This window comes from Prunus mume, linkage group LG2 (genome assembly GCF_029339155.1).
Source record: "Prunus mume cultivar Tortuosa linkage group LG2, ASM2933915v1, whole genome shotgun sequence".
Lineage (NCBI taxonomy): Eukaryota > Viridiplantae > Streptophyta > Magnoliopsida > Rosales > Rosaceae > Prunus > Prunus mume.
The window spans coordinates 21,949,337-21,973,059 of record NC_142699.1 but is presented as its reverse complement, the minus strand read 5'-3'; the positions used below and the strand labels follow the sequence as shown (position 1 = coordinate 21,973,059).

At 35.4% G+C, this 23,723-nt stretch overlaps 3 protein-coding genes across 6 annotated transcripts; all 3 read right to left on the bottom strand.

The window, feature by feature from the left end:
• Positions 1 to 500: 500 nt before the first annotated feature.
• Positions 501 to 3,849, bottom strand: LOC103321774 (putative nucleoredoxin 1). Of its 3 annotated transcripts, none has more exons than XM_008223606.3 (4): positions 3,525 to 3,849; positions 2,133 to 2,612; positions 1,529 to 2,008; positions 501 to 1,355 (listed from the first exon to the last, which is right to left on the bottom strand). In XM_008223606.3, the coding sequence occupies exons 1-4, from the start codon at positions 3,636 to 3,638 to the stop codon at positions 687 to 689; spliced, it is 1,743 nt and encodes a 580-aa protein (XP_008221828.2). In that variant the 5' UTR covers positions 3,639 to 3,849; the 3' UTR covers positions 501 to 686. The 3 variants fall into 3 exon arrangements, with proteins under 3 accessions (XP_008221828.2, XP_008221829.2, XP_016647774.2); XM_008223607.3 differs by having other exon boundaries at positions 3,274 to 3,802; XM_016792288.2 differs by having other exon boundaries at positions 3,379 to 3,802.
• Positions 3,850 to 7,785: 3,936 nt separating this feature from the next.
• On the bottom strand, positions 7,786 to 10,916 carry LOC103321773 (putative nucleoredoxin 1). Of its 2 annotated transcripts, none has more exons than XM_008223605.3 (4): positions 10,649 to 10,916; positions 9,398 to 9,877; positions 8,795 to 9,274; positions 7,786 to 8,619 (listed from the first exon to the last, which is right to left on the bottom strand). In XM_008223605.3, the coding sequence occupies exons 1-4, from the start codon at positions 10,760 to 10,762 to the stop codon at positions 7,951 to 7,953; spliced, it is 1,743 nt and encodes a 580-aa protein (XP_008221827.2). In that variant the 5' UTR covers positions 10,763 to 10,916; the 3' UTR covers positions 7,786 to 7,950. The 2 variants fall into 2 exon arrangements, with proteins under 2 accessions (XP_008221827.2, XP_016647535.2); XM_016792049.2 differs by having other exon boundaries at positions 7,786 to 8,625; positions 10,649 to 10,912.
• Positions 10,917 to 18,159: 7,243 nt separating this feature from the next.
• Positions 18,160 to 21,902, bottom strand: LOC148919836 (uncharacterized). The gene is made up of 5 exons (XM_089044456.1): positions 21,387 to 21,902; positions 20,328 to 21,293; positions 19,254 to 20,162; positions 18,586 to 18,774; positions 18,160 to 18,462 (listed from the first exon to the last, which is right to left on the bottom strand). The coding sequence occupies exons 1-5, from the start codon at positions 21,900 to 21,902 to the stop codon at positions 18,160 to 18,162; spliced, it is 2,883 nt and encodes a 960-aa protein (XP_088900582.1).
• Between the last annotated feature and the right edge of the window lie 1,821 nt (positions 21,903 to 23,723).

The following is a 23,723-nucleotide window of genomic DNA, read 5'->3' as shown; positions in this document are numbered from 1 at the left end:
TTAAAGAGAGAGAGAGAGAGAGGGATAGAGAAAAGAATAGAAACAAAGAGGAAGAGGGAGGGGTGGTGAGCGGTGGTTGATGGTTCTTTTTCTTTTCGTTTTTTATTTTATTTTTTAATTGTTTAAATTAATAATTAAATGATATTTTAAGAATAATGGTGGGTGAGAACATAGAATTATGTTTTTTCAAATTTATATGGTGAATGGGAAAATAAGACAAAAGGGTGAAAATAGCAGCACTATATAACATATATGCAGAAATTTTACTTTTTGTGTTTTCGATACATTACTTTTGTATATGTGTCAAATTGTGATTCGCAAGAAGGAATATCTCCTTATCGGTGAGGAGGCAAGTAATATCATTATAATTATATTAAAGTGACGCGTACCTTTTATTTAAGCAATATTGATAGGGGAGAATCAAATACATGACATTACTAGACATTAGATACTAGTAATTATTAATAAAGTGATAATGGAATGAAACAAAGACAATGGAATGAAATGAAATCACAGATTTATGTAAATGCACAACCTCATCAGATCTTATAATAACATAACACTGCAGCATCTACAACGACAAGACAATACAAAAGGACACAACATAAAGAAACTATTCAACATAAACAACTCTCTAATAATCTCCATATGAGATTTTAAGCCTTAAATCACACACATACTTCTTCTTAAGCTTTTTTACACACATCACCATCGCACCTAAATCCTTCTTTAGAAGGACCCTGTTCCTCCTTGGCATCACTTTCAGTTCCTTTATCTTCCTCCAATGCACATTTTGGGTGGAGATCAAAATCACACTCCTCACAGTAGAATGACCACCCCTCTTCTCCCGGCTTATTGCACCCGTCACATACATATTTTTTACGACGAGAAAGCGTGAGCTCATGCTCTTCATGTTGTGCACTCTTCAACTTCTCAGGCCACCCCTTTGCCATCTCTTCAAACTCTGCTTCTATCTCTTTTAGCCGCTCTTCAGTGAAAGGATAAGCATTTGCCCCATGCTGCATAACGAGGTCTCTTGCTTCTTTTGTGACTGTTTGGCCAGTAGGACCAATGGCTACGAGCATGGGGATGCCTCTCACCTTGAATCTGCGGCTCAAGGATGCTTTTCTCAAGTCACCAAAAGGAAGAGCAAACCATGGCATTCCAGAGAAAAACTCATCAAAATCGCCTTGGTCTTTGTCACTAGAGATGAAAATAACTTCAAATGCATCATCCTTTGCCTTAATCTTGTGGTAGGCTTCAACAAGTTTTGGTAGAAAGGCACGGCATGGAGGGCACCAATGAGCTGAGAAATAAAGGAGGATGTTCTTCCCCACCAGATCTGACACAGGAATCTAAATCCACAAATAATAGTTGTCATTCACTTATTACCACAAACAATACAAACACGCACACAGATAGATGTCACCTACCCTAACAAAAGGAACCTGTGGGATTTTTGCCCCACAATGCACAAAAAAATATCACTTTTGAAACCATAAAAGGAGGTTAAAAACTATTATCTTACCTCAGTTCCACCTTTTCCAATGACAAAGTTCCGATCCCCAGATACCAAAATTGACTCTAGGGTTTGAGCTTTCTCCTTTGCCTTTTCTATCTCAATAAGCTCTGCAAACTTCTCTGGGGTGAAGGGGTAAGCAAGAACCCCATGCTCTTCTATGGCCTCAGCAACGTTCTTACTAATAGTTTTACCATCTGCCCCAATAATAACCAAAGTAGGTAAGGTTGAAAGCTCAAAGTATCGAGCCAACTTCTCAACATTTTTGTCCCCGATTGGCAAAGAAAACCAAGGCATGCTCTTAAAATCTTGCTTGAATGATTCTTCATCATCATCAAGTGGTATCACCACAACCTCAAAGCTCTCTCCATTTGCTTTTAGCTTCTCATAAACCTCCAAAAGTTTTGGAGTAAAGTCAACACATCGACTGTATACAGACAATGAAAAATAGAGACCCACTATCTTCCCTTCAAGTTCAGAGACATGCACCTTAACATATGCGCACATTGAGAACAACAGTCAGATTAGGGCTCGAATTACATTTTATGATACATGTAAAAAAAAATGAGACTAGTAGTTAGTAGCATAAACAAGCAGTGACATTGAAACTTACATTCTTTCCGTCATTTGAAATTACAAAGTCACGTGAGCGAGAGACCAAGATTGTTTTCAAAGACTGATTCCTTCTGGCTGCTTCTTCTTGATCTTTTAGTTCTTTTACCTTTTCTGGTGTAAAAGGGTAGCCGTCTACTCCATACTCCTTAATAATCTCAACTCCACTATCACTCAAAACTTTGCCATCTTCACCAAGGATCACGAGACAGGGTATCCCTATGACCTTGAACAGTTTATCCACGCGATCACGTGCCTTTTTATCAAAAAACGGAATTGCAAGCCACGGCATCTTGGAGAAGTACCCATTGAATGACTCATCATCTTCATCAGCTGAGATAAATACAACCTCAAAATCACCTTTGGGAGAAAGTTCATTATAGGCCTCCACTAAAGAAGGGGTGAACTGTTGACATGGACCGCACCATGATGCAGAAAAGTACAACCCAAGCTTTTTCCCCTTCAAGCTTTCGACTTTAATCTGCAAATCAAGAATTTAACAAATAATTCCTCTCTCATATTATCCCCACAGGATCCTAAGATATGACTACCAATGCCTATGCTCAATCCAAACCCCTCTACATCTTAAAAATCAAAGGTGGGGTTAGGTTTGACATTGCTGGTCGTTGGATCAGAATACAATTCACCCATCCCTGATATGAACTTAGCCTAACCCAATCCAAAACCTTGCAAACAGAGCAATTGAAGATAGTAACTTGGTTTTTCTTATGACACTCAAACTCAACCTCCATTTATTTTTTAGTTGTGAATACATCTATCTACCACACTATGATGACAGACCAAATTCAAAGACCCCAAATTGACTCTAATGGTTGGTATAAAAGTGGTTAAAAATCAATTTTGTGTATGCAACTAATATGAAAAAAAAAGAAAAAGAAAAACCTTAATGCATCAAACTCTAAAACTCGATCTGTATTAAAGTAAAAATTACCCTATATTCTATTTGCAAATACATCTACCTACCAGTGTGACGACATGCCCAATTGGACGACCCCAAATTGACTCTAATTCCACGACTCTCACAAATTTCCCCATGACCCGTATTTTCCATATAAATTTGTAGAAAAAACTGATTTAAAAATCCATATAAAGATTTATATTATTTTAACGCAGGGACAAACCTCAAGGTTGATTGTCCTCTGTTTTCATCGATGGAAACAAACCTCATGGTTTTACATCTTTCTCTTATGACAATCATCAAAATATGAACTCAGCAATCAATTTACCGATTTGGGTACCGAGGATAAGGCCTTAGAGACGGCCCAAGATCAAGACTTGTTAATCTTCGACTGCGAAAATCTCGTTGATTCGGTCTTCAGTTCTGAGGTGAAAATAATGTAAAACAATCAGATATTGAGAGGGGAAAACATACCTGATCACCATTGTTGCGGACAAGAAAGTCCCTCTCGGAAGAAGAAAGCAGCGACCGAAAGTCGTGGGGTTCGCTGTTGACCAGCTCAGCCGCGTTTTGTTTACTATCGGACATACTGGTTTTTCCTGGGTTTTCTTCAACAGGATTGGATTACTCACCCTTCTTGTTTACCCTCGCTTATACTCCTCTTCTTTCTTATAGTTGTTTATCTTCTAGACAATTCTGGCTGCTTCCTCTCGCTTCACTTTTCCAGATTTTTCTGTACTTATCTAGCTCAACTGTTGAAGTGTTGACTACCTTCCATGGGCTAGGCTTTATTTTCCTTGGGCTGAGTTAAGTGATGTGCTGGTGTTGATTTTTAACATCTAAACTTAAAATTAGAAGTTGCCGAGATTGTCATGTATTGTAATAAAAAAGGTTTTTTAGGTTTTAGACATAAAAAAATTTTCACTTTTGGAAAAAGCCAAAGCTTTTTATAAAAAGACAAAAAAACCACTCAACTTTCAAATCAAAGACATGCAAATGTATTGGATTCCTTAGAAATCTAAAAATAAATAAGGGCATTTTCGTCCATTTTTGCTTCTTTTAAAATTTTTCTCTCTCCTTTTGCTTTTTCCAAAATGTCCCTAAACCCTTGTAAAAATGAGGGGGTTTAGGTTTGGGTTTAGGCGGAGAACTCAGGGCCTCTATTTAGGGGCATTTTGGAAAAGGGCAAAAATAAAATTAATTTCTTTTGCTGGCCTATATTATTATTTTCTTGGAGAGCAGGAAAAAGCAAGAGCATCTCTTTGGGACTTGCGTTGGATGCATCAGCCTTTTTCATTTATTTTTTTAGTATAACTGGTAGTTCAACTAGAGGAGAGAGGAATTTCTCTAACACACAACTATCATACAATGGGAGTTTGGACCTAAGATTTTTAGTCTGTAAGTCAATACTCTTTTCTATTAGGCTAAACCCCATTAGTGTGTCAGCCTATTAAAACTCAATACAAATATAAAATATATCAAGGATGTTTAACCTATACAAATCAAAATACAACTTAAATAAGAACATCCATGATGAGAGGTGCAAATTCAAGGGTGTAAAGTCACTTTTACATTTGCAGCTAATGTAAATCATGTTTTGTTTGATGGTCAAAATGTAAATCCGAAGATGTAAAGTTGATTTTCTTGTATTAATTCATTTTTGTGTTAATTTATATTTTGTGTTAACTTTTTAAATTATTATTTTTTATTTTATTTTGTTTTTCCAAATCAATGGAGCTTTACAAAATTTAAATTGCAATAACATAAGATTAAACAAGTTTTGTTGATTTAGTTTAGTTGGGCATACATAGAGAAATTTTTTTTTTCCCGAAATGTTTAGATCTTTTTGTTTGAATTTTTAGGTCAATTTTTATCTTCTTGTAACAGCCATTGAATTTCAAACTAAAGAAGATCACAGTTGTCTGTTGGAGGAAGAGAGGTAGTGCGCTTGCATCACAAGCAACACTCATTAGTTGGAGAAACACTTGTGTGAAACGAGGATATCACTATTTTGCTATCCCCCCCAAATCAAAATATGCCACAAGTGATAACTTTTTCACGTGGTAGTTTGTGATTGGTTAGATAGCAAAACAGTACTATACCCATTTCATACAAATTTTTCTACATTAGATGGGGCCTGCATTTATTCCCTCTCATCCCTTTTTTATGCACCGACTTAGTCTTCTCTCTCTTCCTTTACCTATGTGGATCCCAGTTGGAGATATATACATCCCATCTTTTTTCCCATCTCCGACAGAAAATGTAGATGCCCCTTTACACCACCTCCTCAATGTGGATGTTCTTAGGAAAATTCCCAAACCAAATAGACATATCCATGACTTGATTAATTTCAAGGTATGAATGTGATAAAAGTTATTGTTCTATTGTTGCCTTTTGTTTATTCAAATGCAATTCCTATTTACCCAAAACCAAATAAATATAAAATGCGTCTATAGCTTTTAAGCATGTAGTCATTTTTTAAAATATATTTTGTAGCTTTGCTGCACAATATACAAACATTAATATCGGGTCCTCGATTCCTTGCAATTCATAATTTATTAGAAGTGTGAACATTGGAATAGTAATGCTTGTGTTCACATTTACCAGAAAACTATTCTTTTTTTTTCTTTTTTATTATTATATATATATATATATAGAAAATGATGAAATAGATTGAAGCAAAACACCATTACATAATATCATCTATTAAAACATCTTAAATGATATATGGAGATCCCAAGAAGATAAATTCGATAAAAATAAAGTATAATGAACAAGACTATATGGTACTTGATTAGTTTCACAAAACACGTTAACAACATTAACAACTGAAACTTGAGCCACATCTATTGTTCTTTTATTTTGGTGTGAACACTCACAAAACTACTCAATAGCCCTCATTGTCAAGACATTTCTTTCAATCTTTCATTTTTCACCACTTGTCTTTTTTCCCAATTAGCTCCTAATTTGTTAGTTTTTTTCTTTATAATTTTGAAAACACCCCAATTTCGACTTCCCCTTCTAATTGATAAAGGAAATCTAAAAGAGAGTGAAATAATTAGATTGAGGAAGACAATAATAGTGCATAATATAATTCTAGCATTGATTGATCTGACAAAACGACTAAATATACGATGCATGGGCCCATAAAGAAAAATGGAAAACTCCCAATCGGGGCTCACTACTGATAGATGCGATCATCCCAAAAATGCACTAGATCTCATCAGAACTCCGAAATAAAATGAGTTTGGGTGAGAGTAGTACTAGGATTAGTGACCTACTGAGTTCTCGTGTTGCATTCCTTTATTTTTGTGTAAAAAAGAAGAAGAGCTTATTAAAAGTATCCATAATGGGCTCCCTAGTCTACATCATTAAACAAATTTTAGGGAGGAATTGGAAAAATACAACTCCAACCATGGTCCCTATCTAGCTCTTAAAATAAGAAGAACTCTAGGAGCTCCTAAATCTGAGGAGAGAGAAAGGACTCCTACTGACTTCCTATAGTTTAATATTGCTTTGTTTTATGCATAGTTTAAACTTTTAATTAATGCTAATTATTTTTATTTATTATTTCTTATAGCGATGGACCAATCATATTGAATTAAAAAATAACCATAGTATTTATAACTCCCTAAACTAGAGAGTATGTTTGGAGTTCAAATTTTATAGAGAGCTCCTAAAATAACATGTGTGTTTTTAGCTAAATTTTAACTAAAAAATAGGGAGCGTGATTGTAGAAGTTCTAAGCTCATAAAAGCATTCACAATGGACTCCCTAAACTACCTTATTATATAAAATTTAGGGAGAATGTGAGAAAACTCACCTCCAACCATGCTCTCTATCAAACTCCTAAAATAAGGAGACCTCTAGGAGCTCCTAAATCTGAGGAGAGAGAAAAGACTCATAGTGACTCATTATAATTAAATAATGCTTTACTTTAATGTTATTTTAAGTATTTATTTTATACTAACTATTTATTATTATCATTATATATGAAAAGGGAGCATTTATGCTAAACTAAAAAAAAAAAAAAAAAAACTATTTATGATTCCCTAAACTAGGGAGTATGGTTGGAGTTGAAATTTTATAAAGAGCTCTTAAAATAACTTTCTAGTATTTTTAACTAAATTTTAACTAAAAAATAAGGAGCACGATTGTGAATGTGCTTATGTTGGATCATATTCAGCATATACAACTTAAGGTATGGTTTAGATAAAATATATATATATATATATATCATGGTTTTGTTAACATTATATAATATTGTTTTATTATTTCAAATAGACGTTGGCGACAACTTTGGGTCAAGTCTCCTTTATTTTTGGCTGACCTTTATTTTGTGTTTATGACAAAAAGAAAAGGAACCTTCCTGTGTAGGCCATGGCCCATGCCCAACATATTTATAGACACACGTTGGCAACGTGCAAATAATCATCAATTATATTAAAGTGATGTGTACCTTTTACATAAGCAAGCAATGTTGGTCACATAGATCAAACACATGACATTAGATTCATGAATAAATGTTTAACAACTTGAGTTACAAATTCTTACCATCGCGACGTGTAGGAGTTATAAATTCTTATTAACGCGAAGTGTAGCTGTTAGACAATGAATTAAAATGAAATAACAGATCCTAAAAATGGAATGCAGCTAAAATATAAGACATGTAATTTACAAAAGGCGATAGATTGTAAAGTAAAAAGTAATTGGGAATTGCCGGGGAAAGTTTGAGTTTGATGTAAATGCACAACCTTACCGGATCTTATAATAGAATAGCACTGCACCATCTGAAACAACAATACATTGGGACATAACGGAAAGAAACTATTCAACATAGACAAGTCTCTAATAATCTCCATATGAGATTTTAAGCTCTAAATCACACACATACTTATTCTTAAGCTTTTTTACACACATCACCATCGCATACTCGTCCTTCTTGAGGAGGATCCTGTTCCTGCTTGGCATCACTTTCGGTTCCTTTATCTTCCTCCAATGCACATTTTGGGTGGAGATCAAAATCACACTCCTCACAGTAGAATGACCATCCCTCTTCTCCCGACTCATCACACCCGTCACATACGTAACCTTTACGACGAGCAAGCTTGAGCTCGTGCTCCTCATGCTGTGCACTCTTCAACTTCTCAGGCCACCCCTTTACCATCTCCTCAAACTCTGCTTCTATCTCTTTTAGCCGCTCTTCAGTGAAAGGATAAGCATTTGCCCCATGCTGCATAACGAGGTCTCTTGCTTCTTTTGTGATTGTTTGACCAGTAGGACCAATGGCTACGAGCATGGGGATGCCATTCACCTTGAATCTGCGACTCAAGGATGCTTTTCTCAAGTCACCAAAAGGAAGAGCAAGCCATGGCATTCCAGAGAAAAACTCATCAAAATCGCATTGGTCTTTATCACTAGAGATGAAAATAACTTCAAATGCATCATCCTTTGCCTTAATCTTGTGGTAGGCTTCAACAAGTTTTGGTAGAAAGGCACGACATGGAGGGCACCAATGAGCTGAGAAATAAAGAAGGATGTTCTTCCCCACCAGATCTGACACAGGAATCTGAATCTACAAATAATAGTTGTCATTCACTTATTACCACAAACAACACAAACATGCACCCAGAGAGATGTCACCTGCCCTGACAAAAGGAACCTGTGGGATTTTTGCCTCACAATATGCACAAAAAAATATCACTTTTGAAACCATAAAAGGAGGTTAAAAACTATTATCTTACCTCAGTTCCACCTTTTCCAATGACAAAGTTTCGATCCCTAGATACCAAAATTGACTCCAGGGTTTGAGCTTTCTCCTTTGCCTTTTCTATCTCAATAAGCTCTGCAAACTTCTCTGGGGTGAAAGGGTAAGCCAAAACCCCATTCTCTTCAATGGCCTCAGCAACGTTCTTACTAATAGTTTTACCATCTGCCCCAATAATAACCAAAGTGGGTAAGGTTGAAAGCTCAAAGTACCGAGCCAACTTCCGAACATTTTTGTCCCCGATGGGCAAAGAAAACCAAGGCATGCTCTTAAAATCTTGCTTGAATGATTCTTCATCATCGTCAAGTGGTATTACCACAACCTCAAAACTTTCTCCACTTGCTTTTAGCTTCTCATAAACCTCCAAAAGTTTTGGAGTAAAGTCAACACATGGACTGTATGCAGACAATGAAAAATAGAGACCTACTATCTTCCCTTTGAGTTCAGAGACAGGAACCTTAATATATGCGCACATTGAGAACAACAGTCAGATTGGGTGCCGAATTACATTCTATGATACATGTATAAAATATAAGACTAGTAGTTAGTAGCATAAACAAGCAGTGACATTGAAACTTACATTCTTTCCGTCATTGGAAATTACAAAGTTACGTAAGCCAGAGACCAAGATCGTATTCAAGGACTGATCCCTTCTGGCTGCTTCTTCTTGATCATTTAGTTCTTTTATCTTTTCTGGTGTAAAAGGGTAGCCATCTACTCCATACTCCTGAATAATCTCAACCCCACTTTCACTCAAAACTTTGCCATCTTCACCAAGGATCACAAGATGGGGTATCCCTCTGACCTTGAACAGTTCATCCATGCGATCACGTGCCTCTGAATCAGAAAACGGAATTGCAAGCCATGGCATCTTGGAGAAGTACCCATTGAATGACTCATCATCTTCATCTGCTGAGATAAATACAACCTCAAAATCACCTTTTGAAGAAAGTTCATTGTAGGCCTCCACAAAAGCTGGGGTGAACCGTTGACATGGACCACACCATGATGCAGAAAAGTACAACCCAAGCTTTTTCCCCTCTAAGCTTTCAACTTTAGTCTGTAAATCAAGAATTTAACAAATGATTACTGTCTTATATTATCCCCACAAGATCCAAAGATACAGTGACGAATCCAGGAATTTTCCTCTTGGGGGTCAACGTGTAAAAGGTTTTTAAAAAAATTCTATACAAAATACACCCATAAAATTGAAACCATAATATTATAATTCATAATTAATAGAAAGAACCACATTATAAACTGCAATTGTCCACGATATTTTACAAACCCTTGCTCCTCTGTGGATCTGCCATTGCTAAGATATGATTACCAATGCCTATGTTAGATCCAAACCCTTTACATCTTAATAATCAATATGCTTTTACACTATTTCTGTGAACTTTCCTAATCACTCTTTTAAACTAAACCATGATTCAAATTAATACACTGTACAGATATCCGAATAGATTACACAAACAAATGCTAAAATACAATTCACCCACGCCTGATATGAACTTGCCTAACCAAATACAAAACCTTGCAAACAGAGCAATTGAAGATAGTAACTTGGTTTTTCTTATGCCACTCAAACACTCAACCTCCATTTATTTTCTATTTGCGAATTCGTCTATCTACTAGTGTGATGACCTATGTTGCATGGATATGGATAAGGGTACGTCGATACGATACGATATGACAGACAAAATTTAAAGACCCAAAATTGACTCTAATTCCACTATTATCACAAATTGTCCCCAGACCCATATTTTCCTGAAAAGAAATGAACATAAGATAATCTAAAACAATCGTATATTGAGAGGTGAAAATATACCTGATCACCATTGTTGCGGACGACAAAGTCCCTCTGGGAAGAAGAAAGCAGCGAGCGAAAGTCGTGGGGTTCGCTGTTGACCAACTCAGCAACGTTTTGTTCATCATCGGACATATTGGCTATTCCTGGATTTTCTTTAACAGGATTGGATTGGATTGAACTGGTTACAATTTAGAAGTTGCAGAGCTTGTGATATGTGAAAATGAGGCGGTTTGGGTTGGGTGGAGAACTCAGGGGCTCTATTTATAATGAGACAAAAACAAAATTCGTATTCCTCTCTCTCTCTCTCTATTATTATTATTATTATTATTATTTTATTGGAGAGTAAGAAAAAGAAAAGGAATCAGAGCCTCACTTCGCGTCTAGTGTCCGCGTAGGACTTGCGTTGGATGCATGCATTGCATGTATACATCAGCCTTTTTAAAACCAAAAGATTAACTTTTCTTTTTCTTTTTCTTTTTATATTCTTGCCTTTTGTTTTTTAATTACAATTCATATTTTCCCAAATAAATATAAAATCCGTCCAAAGCATTTAAGCTTGTAAGTCATAATTTATCACAAGTGTGAACATTGGAATAGTAATGTTTGTGTTCACATTGACCATAAAACACCATTACATAAGATTATTGACTGTTACATCTTCAACGATATTAGAGCATTCATAATGGGAACAACAAATAAACTTACAATATCATTGTAGTTTATTATTTTGGAATATTTAGTATTTGAATATGAATATTTTATTGCAAATCAGGAATTAAATTTAAAAAGAAGTAAAGCATTTATGACTCTCCAAATTTGGGAGTATGGTTAGAGTTGTAATTTTTTAGAGAGCTCCTATAATAGTTTTTTTTGTATTTTTAGCTAAATTTTAGCTAAAAAATAGGGAGTGTGATTATGGATGCTCAGGAGATTCCAAAAAGATAGATTTGATAAAAATAATGCATAACGAGCAACACTATATGCTCCTTCATTATTTTCACAAAAGAATCTAAAAGAGAGTGGAGTAATTAGATTAACAATAGGTATAAAAGTGGTTAAAAATTAATTTTGTGTATACAACCGATAAAAAAATTAATGCATCAAACTCTAAAACTCGGTTGTATTAAAGTGAAAATTACCTTAAATTCTATTTGCAAATATATCTACGTACCAGTGTGATGACAGACCCAATTCAACGGCCTCAAATTGACTCTAATTCCACGATTATCACAAATTTTCCCATGACCCGTATTTTCCATATAAATCTGTAGAAAAAACTGATTTAAAAATCCATATAAAGATTTATATTATTTTAACTTACCCTACGTTTTCTGGAAAAAAAAATTGAAGCAGGGCAAAACACGTTCTTTCCTTCTCTGTCGCTCAAGAAGCTTGTAGCCGCTGCCTCCTCCTCCGATTCTCCATTGCAGTGGAGGGAGGTGTGGCTTCAATTACACAACCTAGCGTCACCGATTCTGAAAACAGTGACGAACCCATCATTGAACATCCGCTTCAATACTCTTTTTTTATAAATTTTTTATTAACCTCCACGAAACTCTCATACATGTTCATCTTTAGTTTTCAGATACTATTTTCTTCGGTTACAGATTGTAAACCACAGTATATTTTCTTCCACTGTTGTAGTTTTCTTCTGAGTTTGATTGCAATGGCGTGCAGCGGTGTTCAAGGTTGATTGTCCTCTGTTTTCATCGATGGGAACAAACCTCATGATTTTACATCTTTCTCTTCTGACAATCATCAAAAAATGAACTCAACAATCAATTTACCGATTTGGGTACGAAGGATAAGGCCTCAGAGACTGCCCAAGATCAAGAATTGTTGATCTTCGACTGCGAAAGTGTCGTGGATTCGGGCTTCAGTTCTGAGCAATCATGGATGTTCAATGATGGGTTGGTCACACTTTTGGATGGAGGAGGGTGTGGGCAGCAGCTACAAGCTTCATGAGTAACAGAACAAAGAAGAAAGAACGTGTGGATTTTCAGAAAACATATTTTGGGTAACTTCAAATAATATAAACATTTATATGGATTTTTACACCTTTAGCTTAGATCCAAGGGTGACTTGACACAAACTCAACGGGACTGCATAAGATAATCTAAAACAAAAAGATATTGAGAGGTGAAAATATACATGATCACCATTGTTGCGGACAAGAAAGTCCCTCCCGGAAGAAGAAAGCAGCAAGCGAAAATCGTGGGGTTCGCTGTTCACCAGCTCAGCGACGTTTTGTTCACTATCGGACATATTGGTTTTTCCTGGGTTTTCTTCAACAGGATTGGATTCGATTGTTTAAAACTTATAATTAAAAGTTGCCGAGCTTGTGATTTGTGAGAATTGAGGGGGTTTGGGCTGAGAACTCAGGGGTTCTATTTTTAATGACCGGGGACAAAAACAAAATTCATTTCTTTTGCTAGCCTCTGTTATTATTTTCTATGAGAGTGGGAAAAAGCAAGAGCATCTCTTCGGGACTTGCGTTGAATGCTTCAGCTTGCATGCGTTAGCCTTTTTGTTTTGTTTTTGAGTATAATTGATAGTCCAACTAGAGGGGAGGGAGAAAGATTTCTCATATACACACAATTATCATATTATGGGGGTTTGAATTTGAGACTTCTCATATTCAAGTCAATACTCTTTTTCATTGGAGCGTCAGCCTACTAAAACTCAATACAAATCTTTTTTTTAAAAAAAAAAAAAACTTAAAATTTACATAGATCAAGGATATTTAACCTATACAAATGAAAATATAATCTAAATAAGAACATTCACGATGGGGAGGTGTAAATTCGGGAGTGTAAAGTCACTTTTACATTTGCAGTTGATGTAAATAATGTTTTTGCTTTGATGGTGAAAATGTAAATCCAAAGATGTAAATTTGATTTTCTTGTATTAATTCATTTTTGAGTTAATTTTTATTTTGTATTAACTTTTTAAATTATTATTTTTTATTTTATTTTATTTTTCCAAATAAATGGAACCCAAAAAAAAAAAAAATTAATTGCAATAACATAGGATTAAACAAGTTTTGTTGATTTATTTTAGTTGGGTATATATAGAGAATTTTTTTTACGAAATTTTTAGGTCTTTTTATTTGAATTTTAGTTTTTTTTTTTTCCTTTCTTGTAACAGCCGGTGAATTTCAAACTAAGAAGATCACAGTCATCCGTTGGAAGAAGAGAGGTGGTGCGCTTGCATCCGCAAGCAACACCCACTAGCTGGAGAAACACATGTGTGAAACGAGGATAATACTTATTTGCTATTTCCGGCCAATCACGACATGTCAAGCGTGATAACATTTTTACGTGGCAGTTTGTGATTGATTGGGATAGCAAAACAATATTAACCCCGTTTCATACAAGTTTTTCTGCATTAGTTGGAGCCCGCATTTACTCCCTCTCATCCCTTTTTTTCCGCACATACTTGGTCTTCTTTCTCTTCCTTTACTGGGACTAATGGACCCAAGAATTTTTTGGCAGAGGTGCAATTTTGAAAGGCTAAAAGCTTTATAAAAAAAATTGACAACCAAATAGCCTTATAATTTAAACAATGACAATTTCATTTATATGCCGAAAGTGAAACTGGCACGGTTGATGACGAAAAAAAAAAAGCGCAACATGTTTCATCTTTTTATTTTATTTTATATTTAGATTAACTATGAAGTACATTCGAACACACTTTAGAAGCTTGATCGATACAATATTTTCTTCCTTGACACAAGACTTGATCGATGAATCAGTTTTTATAAAAGACTTGGAGTTCTCTACAAAAAGAAAACAACAATAATGGTTTTGATATTGGCCAAGGTGTGAATAAAAAAATAATAAAAACTTATCATTTAAATAAATAAAAAAAGAGAGAAAAGGAACCAGACCTAAAATTGCTGAAATTCAAATTTTAAAGCAAAAACAAGGACTCCATCTCCGTTGAATTTCATATTAGGATTTGAGATGGGGCATCTTGCATATTGAGATTTGCTGCATATCAATGATATCACCTTGCACGGCTTCTTCAAATTGGATTGGGAGGCTGAAATCGTGCCTCAGGTAGAGTAAATAGATAACCGGAATAGCATTGGACAAGAATGTCAATCCCAAATCTAACTAATAAAATCTTGCAGCAGAAGTAAATTAACACAAGGATTTTTGTACCCAATGGTACGATGAAAAAACCCAACCAAGAAAAACTCTAGAAATCCACTAAGAATGGACTATTACAAGACTCAAGAAGATAAACTCTAAACAAGAATCTATCCAATACTTTTGTCTTGCCTTACTCAGTCCTTGCTTGAACTCTCTCGAATTGATGATCCTCACGAACAAGCATGCCCACACACAGCTTCCATTGCACACAGCTTCCAATATGAAATATGAAATATGAAGATGCAAACTAGAATTAAAAAGCTTCACAAGTTGCTTTATCATTCTAATTTTTCATGAACTCACCTTTGCTTCTCTCTATATAAATCTCTGAAATCAGTTTTTGCAGGAGTGAGTAACAAAGGTCTTCAAGCTTTGTTTTATATCAACAGAAATCACGTTCCAAAAAGAGTTGGAAAAAGTAGAATTGGTTTTAACGTGAAAAAAGAGGAAAACAATTTTGCTGATTGATTTTATTGTGAATTTCATTCCTAATAAAACTAAATTACAAAAATATAGTTTTCCTAATATGATATGCAAATGCAAATTACCTTGTAGACATAGTCAACCCTTGATCTGCTCAATCTGGATAAGTCTTGTGGCCCAAGTTAATTTGCCTAAAAACTAGGCCTAATCTACACAACAAGGACACAATTACAAGTCTAGGAAATTAAACCAATTCCTAAGTAAATTCACATTTACAATCCCCCCCTTTGGCATTTCCTAGACAAAACCCCAACACAAGGAGAGAAAAAAAATCACTCAATCTCAACTTGATCAAGGATTCGACTCTGCACAAGTAAATTAGATAACATATAGTTGTTAGAGTATCACAACCACAAGTACTCCCCCTAAATATAACCACTTATGCAGAACCAAGGCTCCTCCGTAATCATAGCATAACAAGACTCCCCTTAATCACAGCAGAGTGACCAATTAACGTAGGGTTTGCACTAATCTCCCCTTTTTTGGAAAGGAAAGCCAAAGATGGATGACCATCACCTGTATCTGGACAATTCTGCACACTTGCAAAAGAATCATGAAAAGCGTTCATACCCAAACAAACACATGCAATAGATGAACCAGAAGAATGAATGCTGAACAGATAAATAGGGTAGCAAGACACAAGCAAAACAGATTTGTCGGGGGAAACAAGTAGAGTGTCGCAACAAGTTATGTGGTGTGATACAAGCATAGCATTTCAGACATACTCAACATGGATGTGTATAAACCACAAATAATAAAGAGATTAAAAAGACATGGAACAAGAGTTGAGATGGCCAAGATAGAGAGCAAAGTGCTTAGATTCAATTAAGAAGATAAAAAATGTGTATAGTGTGAGTCAGCACAAAGGAGATTACACCTGTGAAGAATACTGTGCTTTTGACTAATGAAAACCCACAATGTGTGATCATGTAGCCTTGCTTCCAGAATAGTTGACCTGCATAAATTCAAGTTTCGAACAGGGGGACAATGGACACCTTCTTTCAATGGTAGCTATACACTCTAACCCACTGGCTTTAAGTTCCCAACAAGTGTGAGATGTGTAAAGATTTTCAATATGCCATGCAATAGGAATTACAGGTAACTTTTTCCACATCATGTCATCTTGAAAAATTCTGCCCCTTAATTGTTTTTTGTTTTGGTTTTGTTTTGTTTTTTTGTTTTTTTTAAAACTATAATTACACACACACAAAGTCGGTCCAAGTGTCATAGAAGCATGGCCTAATGAAGACAATGTGTGGCTCACTTGGTCTCAACTGAATTTTGCACAAGGGCACACACCAAGAATATTGACAGAGTGGGCACACACCAAGAATATTGACAGAGTGCAAGAAGAATTTTTATGGGTTGTTAGTCTAAGCACTCAACAAAAGGACCATTTTAACCACTGATCCCAAAGGTTCAATCTCAATATTATGCACAGTTGTAAAACACTTTGGGAAGAGAGATGTCAATCTAAGATCAAGTAACCACGAAGCAATTTCAAGAGAGTTTAGCTCATTTCCCAACAAGCCGTAAAGAACACCAATCAAAACAAAAGCAAAATATATAGAAAAAAAAAAAATTGAAGATTAAAAAAAAATGGAAAAAAAAATAAAATGCAATGTGTTACACAATGAGATGCATTTGAGACGGTAGCCTAGCTATTCAAAAGATAGTACAAATGCCAATGAACTTTCGGAGGTGTTCAAATCTAGTAGTATCTAAGGGTTTTGTAAAAATATCAGTAAGTTGATTGTCACTATTCACATAAGCAAGTCGAAGAACCCCATCTTCAACCAACGTCACGAATAAAATGATGTCGGATATCAATATGCTTGGTTTGGGAATGCTTAACAGGATCCTGAGAAATATTTATGGCACTTTGATTATCACAGAAAATGAGCAGCTTACCTTGATTAAAGCCATAACCACACAACATTTGCTTCATCCACAGAACTTGAGTACAACAACTCCCGACTGCAATGTACTCAGCTTAAGCTGTGGAAAGTGATACACAGTTTTGTCTCTTACTGTGCCATGGAACCATATTATTTCCAAGATAAAAACAGCCACCAGATGTGCTTTTTCGATTATCAATATTTTCAGCCCAATCTACATCTAAATAACCTTCAATTTCAATGTTGGAATCAGATAAGTAATAAATTCCATATTGGAGAGTATAAATTCCATATTGGAGAGTACCACTTACATATCTAATGATTCTTTTAATAGTGAGTAAATGAGATTCTTTTGGACAAGATTGAAATCGTGTACAAACACAAATAGAAAACGATAACTCAGGTCTACTAGCAGTTAAGTAGAGTAAACTCCTTATCATGCTCCCGTAAAGTGTCTGGTCAACATCTTTCCAGTTAGATCTATATGAAGCTTGGTGGTGGTGCTCATGAGATTTGTGACTGGCTTTGCACTTTCCAATCCAAACTTTGAAACCAAGTCCTTCGCATACTTAGTTTGAGATAGAAACATCCCATCTTTTAATTGTTGTACCTGTAATCCAAGGATGTAAGTTAGTTCACCACTCATACTCATTTCAAATTCATTTTGCATGACGTCAGTAAATTCAGAAAATAAGGTATTTGAAGTTGAACCAAAAACAATATCATCCACATATATTTGTGCAACCATTAGATCATGATAAACCCTTTTGACAAACAAGGTTTTGTCAATTGTGCCCCTGGTGTAACCTTTCAGCAACAAATGAGAGGATAATCTCTCATACCACGCTCGTGGAGCTTGTTTTAAGCCATACAAAGCCTTTCTAAGCCGATACACATGATCAGGATGAAAAGGGTCTTTAAATCCTATAGGTTGTTCAACATACACCTCTTCCTTAAGCAAGCCATTTAGAAATGCATTTTTGACATCCATTTAATACAACTTGAACTTTAGATGACAAGCAATAGCCAGCAACAATCTAGCGGATTCCAAGCGAGCAACTGGAGCAAATGTTTCATCGCAATCAATGCCTTCAACTTGAATATTTCCTTGAGCAACTAGTCTTGCCTTATTTCTCACAACATTTCCCTTCTCATCTGTCTTGTTTCTGAAGATCCATTTTGTACCAATAACATTGGTGTTAGTTGGTCTCGGAACAAGATACCAAACATCATTTCTAGTGAATTGATTGAGCTCCTCTTGCATAGCTAAGATCCATTCATTGTCCACAACAACCTCTTTGACATTTTTTGGTTCGAGATGAGATACATAGCATAAATAGCTTATCTCTTCTATAAGTTTAGCCTTTTGACTTCAAGTCATTCTTTGAGCATTGGGATCACCAATAATATTTGTGACCTGATGATCTCGTTGAACATGTTTTGCTCCTGGACGTTGAACTTGTGAACTTGTATTGCTAGTCTCAATGGTTGTGGCAATGTGGTCTTGAATGTTAATGTCACTGTGATCGGTTGTAGAAACTTCCTTCACGTTAGATAAACTTTGTGGCACTGTAATATCAATATACTCATCAAAAGGTTCATATGTCTTGCAATCATCAATAACAACATTTATCGATTCCATGACAATTTTGGTTCAATGATTGTAAACTCTATAAGCTCTAGAATTTAAGGAGTACCCAAGAAAAGTACCGGGCATTAAACTTTCCCACCAAATCTCTATCCTTATAGATGTAGCAAATACTACCAAAGATTCGAAGATGACTTACATTGGGTTTCTTACATTTCCAGAGCTCATATGGTGTGGTGCTTGTACTTGGTCCGAGATACACTCTATTTAAGGTATAACATGTTGTAACAACAGCTTCAGCCTAGAAATGCTTGGCTAGATTTGCAGCATTTAGCATGACTCTTCCCATCTCAATCAGTACTCTATTCTTACGTTAAACAACACCATTTTGTTGTGGAGTTATTGGGCAGAAAACTCATGAGCAATTCCATTAGTATTGCAAAAATCATGAAAATATGCATTTTCAAATTCTCATGATTTGTTCTAAGACAAATTACTTTATCATTTTTCTCATTTTGAATCTTAGAACAAATTTTAGAAAATGAATCAAATGCATCGGATTTAGCAGCAAGAAAGTCTACCCAAGTATACCTTGAAAAGTTATAAACTAAAATAAGAATGTATTTCTTACCACCAATGCTGTGAATTGACATTGGACCTACTAGATCCATATGCATAAGCTCAAGAATTCTATTGGTTCCAATGAACTTAGTTGCATCATGAGCTGTCCTAGTTTGCTTTCCAATTTGACATCCTCCACACACTCCTTCAGGCTTTCCACTTAGTGATGGTAGTCCACGAACGTAAGACTTCTTTGACAACTTGAGCAAATCTAGATAATTCACATGTCCTAATCTTTTGTGCCATAACCCTACTTGATCATCCGCTGCCCTGAAACACAAATTTAAATTGTCAGTGCTAGTGCAATAACAATTCTCTTTTGATATTGGTGCACATATAACTTGTTTGCCACTTAGATCACTAACTATGCAATTTTCGGTGTTGAATTTAACTTCTCCAAACTCATCACATAACAGACTAATACTCAACAGATTGGTAGTTAGTCCATAAACAAGTATAACATCATTTAAGGGAGGTAAGCCAACAATCTTGACAGTACCTTTACCTAAAATGCAAGCTTTCTTATCGTCACCAAAAGTTACAGACCCACTTACCTTCATATCGACGAAAGATTCAAACCAATTTTTGTCACCTATCATATGTCTAGAACAACCACTATCAAAGTACCATTTGTCTTTGAGACAAGCACTCAGAGCTGTAAATGAAACCATACAAACAACATTAGTCTCATCTATGTCAGAAGTGATAGCTAAGGAACATAGCAAGTTCTCTTGAACTTTTTCTTTTCTTGATCCAGCTTGTTCCTTTTTCTTCCATATCCATTTCTGCTTCATTGTTCCAGATTGCATTAAAGTTGACAATCAGCTAACTTATTTTGCTAACTTTGAAATTTGATTTTGAAGATTTTATGCAGTAAACTTGTTAAACTTTTTAACTCTATTTTGACATCTTGGCCTAATATGACATGTTTCACCACAACCATGACACACTTGATTAAACCTTTTTGGCATAAAACTAGTCATAACATTATCATGTAAAACAATTGCATTCATATTTTTAGAGGCAATATCAGAAGCAACACTGTTAGAATTAATAATAGGTTTAACAAATTTAGTCACAGAATTAGTTGAAGAGGAGGGTTTAAAGCCTATACCTGTTTTGTCACCATTTGGTTTACCCATTTCAATCATTCTGTCAAGTTTTTCAGCTCCTATAATCAATGTCTGCAGTTTCTCCTCAGCTTCGTTAAGCTTTTCCTTCAACAAGTCTCTCTCAGCAAGTAAGTTGTTGACTTGGGATCGAAGAGATGTTTCAGTCCTCTGCCACTCATCCTCTTTTTTTTGCACTTTGATCTTCAGTCCATCATTTTGTTTCTTCACTTTGTCAAAGTTAAGATACAATTCCGTGTACCTTTCTCTAGTTTCTTCAATATCTACGTCCTCCTCATCTGAATCATCGGATTCATCATTGTTTTCAAGGGCAACAAAAGCAATCTCTTCCTCCTCAGCCTCGGACATATCTGACTTACTATCACTCCAAGAATTATAAGAGGCTTTCAGGGCTTTCTTCTCCTCTTTTTGTTTAGAGATAGTGTTTGCACACTCTTTGGCTTCATGTCCATACCCTGAACATGCATAACACTTCCTTCCTTCAGATTTGGGAATGAATCTTTGAGACCCATCTTTTGACATCTTGTTTATAGAAGATCTTGTACATGAACCACTTCCTTTAGAATTTTGCTTCTTCAGTAGCTTTTGAAAATGACGAGTGATTAAGGCAAGTTGCTTCGGATCAATCTCATTACAATCATCATCTTCTTCTTTTATAACTTTCAATCCTAAATTCTTGTTGGCCTTCTTTATAGGACGCAACTCTGACTCATAGGTTTGCAAGGCTCCACTAAGATCAGCAAGAGATAAAGTATCTATATCTCTTGCCTCTTCTATGGCAGTCTTCTTGGGATGAAGTTTGATAGGCAATGATCTCAGAATTTTTTCTACTACTTCCACTTATGGTATAACTTTTCCTAAGCTTGCACAACTATTGACTATCCCAATAATTTTTTCATAGAATTCAACATAAAGTTCTTCCTCTCCCATTTTGAGTTTTTCAAACTGTGATATAAGTCTTTGTAGCTTCGATTGTTTGGCCTTGTTATTCTCCTCATAAACAACAATCATAAGGTTATCCCATGCTTCCTTTGACGTCTTGCTATTTTTGATATGTGCAAACTGTTTGGAAGATACAACAGCAAATATGGCATGTATACCCTTCTGATTATAAACACTCATAGCCTTTTCTTCAATAGTCAATTCTATCTTGGGCTTGGGAATTTGAAATTCACTAACCACAACATCTTTCTCTTCTACACCATCTTTTGTCTCAATCTTCCGTTTCTCAATAGTTCTCTCAGTCTTGGTAGGTGCAACATATCCTTCCAAAATCAGATCCCAAACATCATCTCCTTGTGCCCAGATATAGGCCTGCGTCCTAGCTTTCCATTCTCCATAGTTTTCACCATTGAACTGAGGAGGATGCGAAGAAGACCCATAATGTCGTTCCATCTTGAGTAACCCCTAGGATCTCTCTAAAATTTTAGAGACTTGCTCTGATGCCAATGGAAATCGTGCCTCAGGTAGAGTAAATAAATAGCCGGAATAGCATTGGACAAGGATGTCAATCCCAAATCTAACTAATAAAATCTTGCAGCATAAGTAAATTAACACAAGGATTTTTGTACCCAATGGTACGAGGAAAAAACCCAACTGGGAAAAACTTCTAGAACTCCACTAAGAATGGACTATTACAAGACTCAAGAAGATAAACTCTAAACAAGAATCTATCCCGCCTTACTCAATCCTTGCTTGAACTCTCTCGAATTGATGATCCTCATGAACAAGCATGCCCACACATAGCTTCTATTGCACACAGCTTCCAATATAGACTATGAAATATGAAGATGCAAACTAGAATTAAAAAGCTTCACAAAGTTGCTTTATCATTCTAATTTTTCATGAACTCACCTTTGCTTCTCTCAATATAAATCTCCCAAATTAGTTTTTGCAGGAGTGAGTAACAAAGGTCTTCAAGCTTTGTTTTATATCAATAGAAATCATGTTCCAAAAAGAGTAGGAAAAAGTAGAATTGGTTTTAACGTGAAAAAACAGGAAAACAATTTTGCTGATTGATTTTATTGTGAATTTCATTCCTAATAAAACTAAATCACAAAAATATAGTTTTCCTAATATGATAGGCAAATGCAAATTACTTTGTAGACATAGTCAACCCTTGATCTGCTCAATCTGGATAAGTCTTGTGGCCCAAGTTAATTTGCCTAAAAACTAGGTCTAAATCTACACAGCGAGGACACAATTACAAGTCTAGGAAATTAAGCCAATTCCTAAGTAAAGTCACATTCACAAAGGCTTTCGTTCCGTGTCGGCAGTTTGGAAGTTTTTTTTGTTTTTCACCTGGCCCAAAATGACATCTTTTTGGCCAGGACTTTTTAAAAATAAATAAGGCGCTACACGCAACCTAGCAGCACAACAACATAGCCAGCGAAAGAAGAATATTGTTCAGGCATTTGCTCAAGTAGTTGGTGGGCACCATAGCAGAGGCGGAACTCCAGCACCTCCAAAGCTTTTTCCAACAAGGGAAGATGCAATTGCACCTCCTTCCTCCTTTGTAGGTCCACCACTGTTTACTTGCGTGGACCCTAGTTGGAGAGATATGCATCCCATCTTTTTTCCGTGACTTGATTAGTTTCAAGGTGTGAATGTGATAAAGTTATTGTTCTATTACCTTTTGTTTTTTTAAATGCAATTCACCAAAGTAAATATAAATTCCGTCCATAGCATTTAAGCATGTAGTCATTTTTTAAATCTACTTTGTAGCTTGGCTGCTCAATATAATTTAAAAAACAAACATTAAATCAGGTTCTCGATTCCTTGCAATTCATAATTTATTAGAAGTGTGAACATTGGAATAGTAATGCTTGTGTTCACATTGACGAGAAAACTATCGTCTCTTTTTTATATATAGAGAAAAGGATGAAATAGATTGAAGCAAAACATTGTTACATAATATCATCTATTAAAACATGTTGAATGATATATCCGATAAAAATAAAGTATAACGAAAAAGACTATGTAATTAGTTTCACAAAAACGTTAACAACTGAAACTTGAGCCAAAACTATTGTTCTTTTGTTTTGGTGTGAACACTCACAAAACTATTCAATAGCCCTCATTGTCAAGACATTTCTTTCAATCTTTCATTTTTCACCACTTCTTGTCTTTTTTTCCTAATTGGCTCCTAATTTGGTTGGTTTTTTTCTTTATAATTTTGAAAACACCCAAATTTCGACTTTTCCTTCCAATTGATAA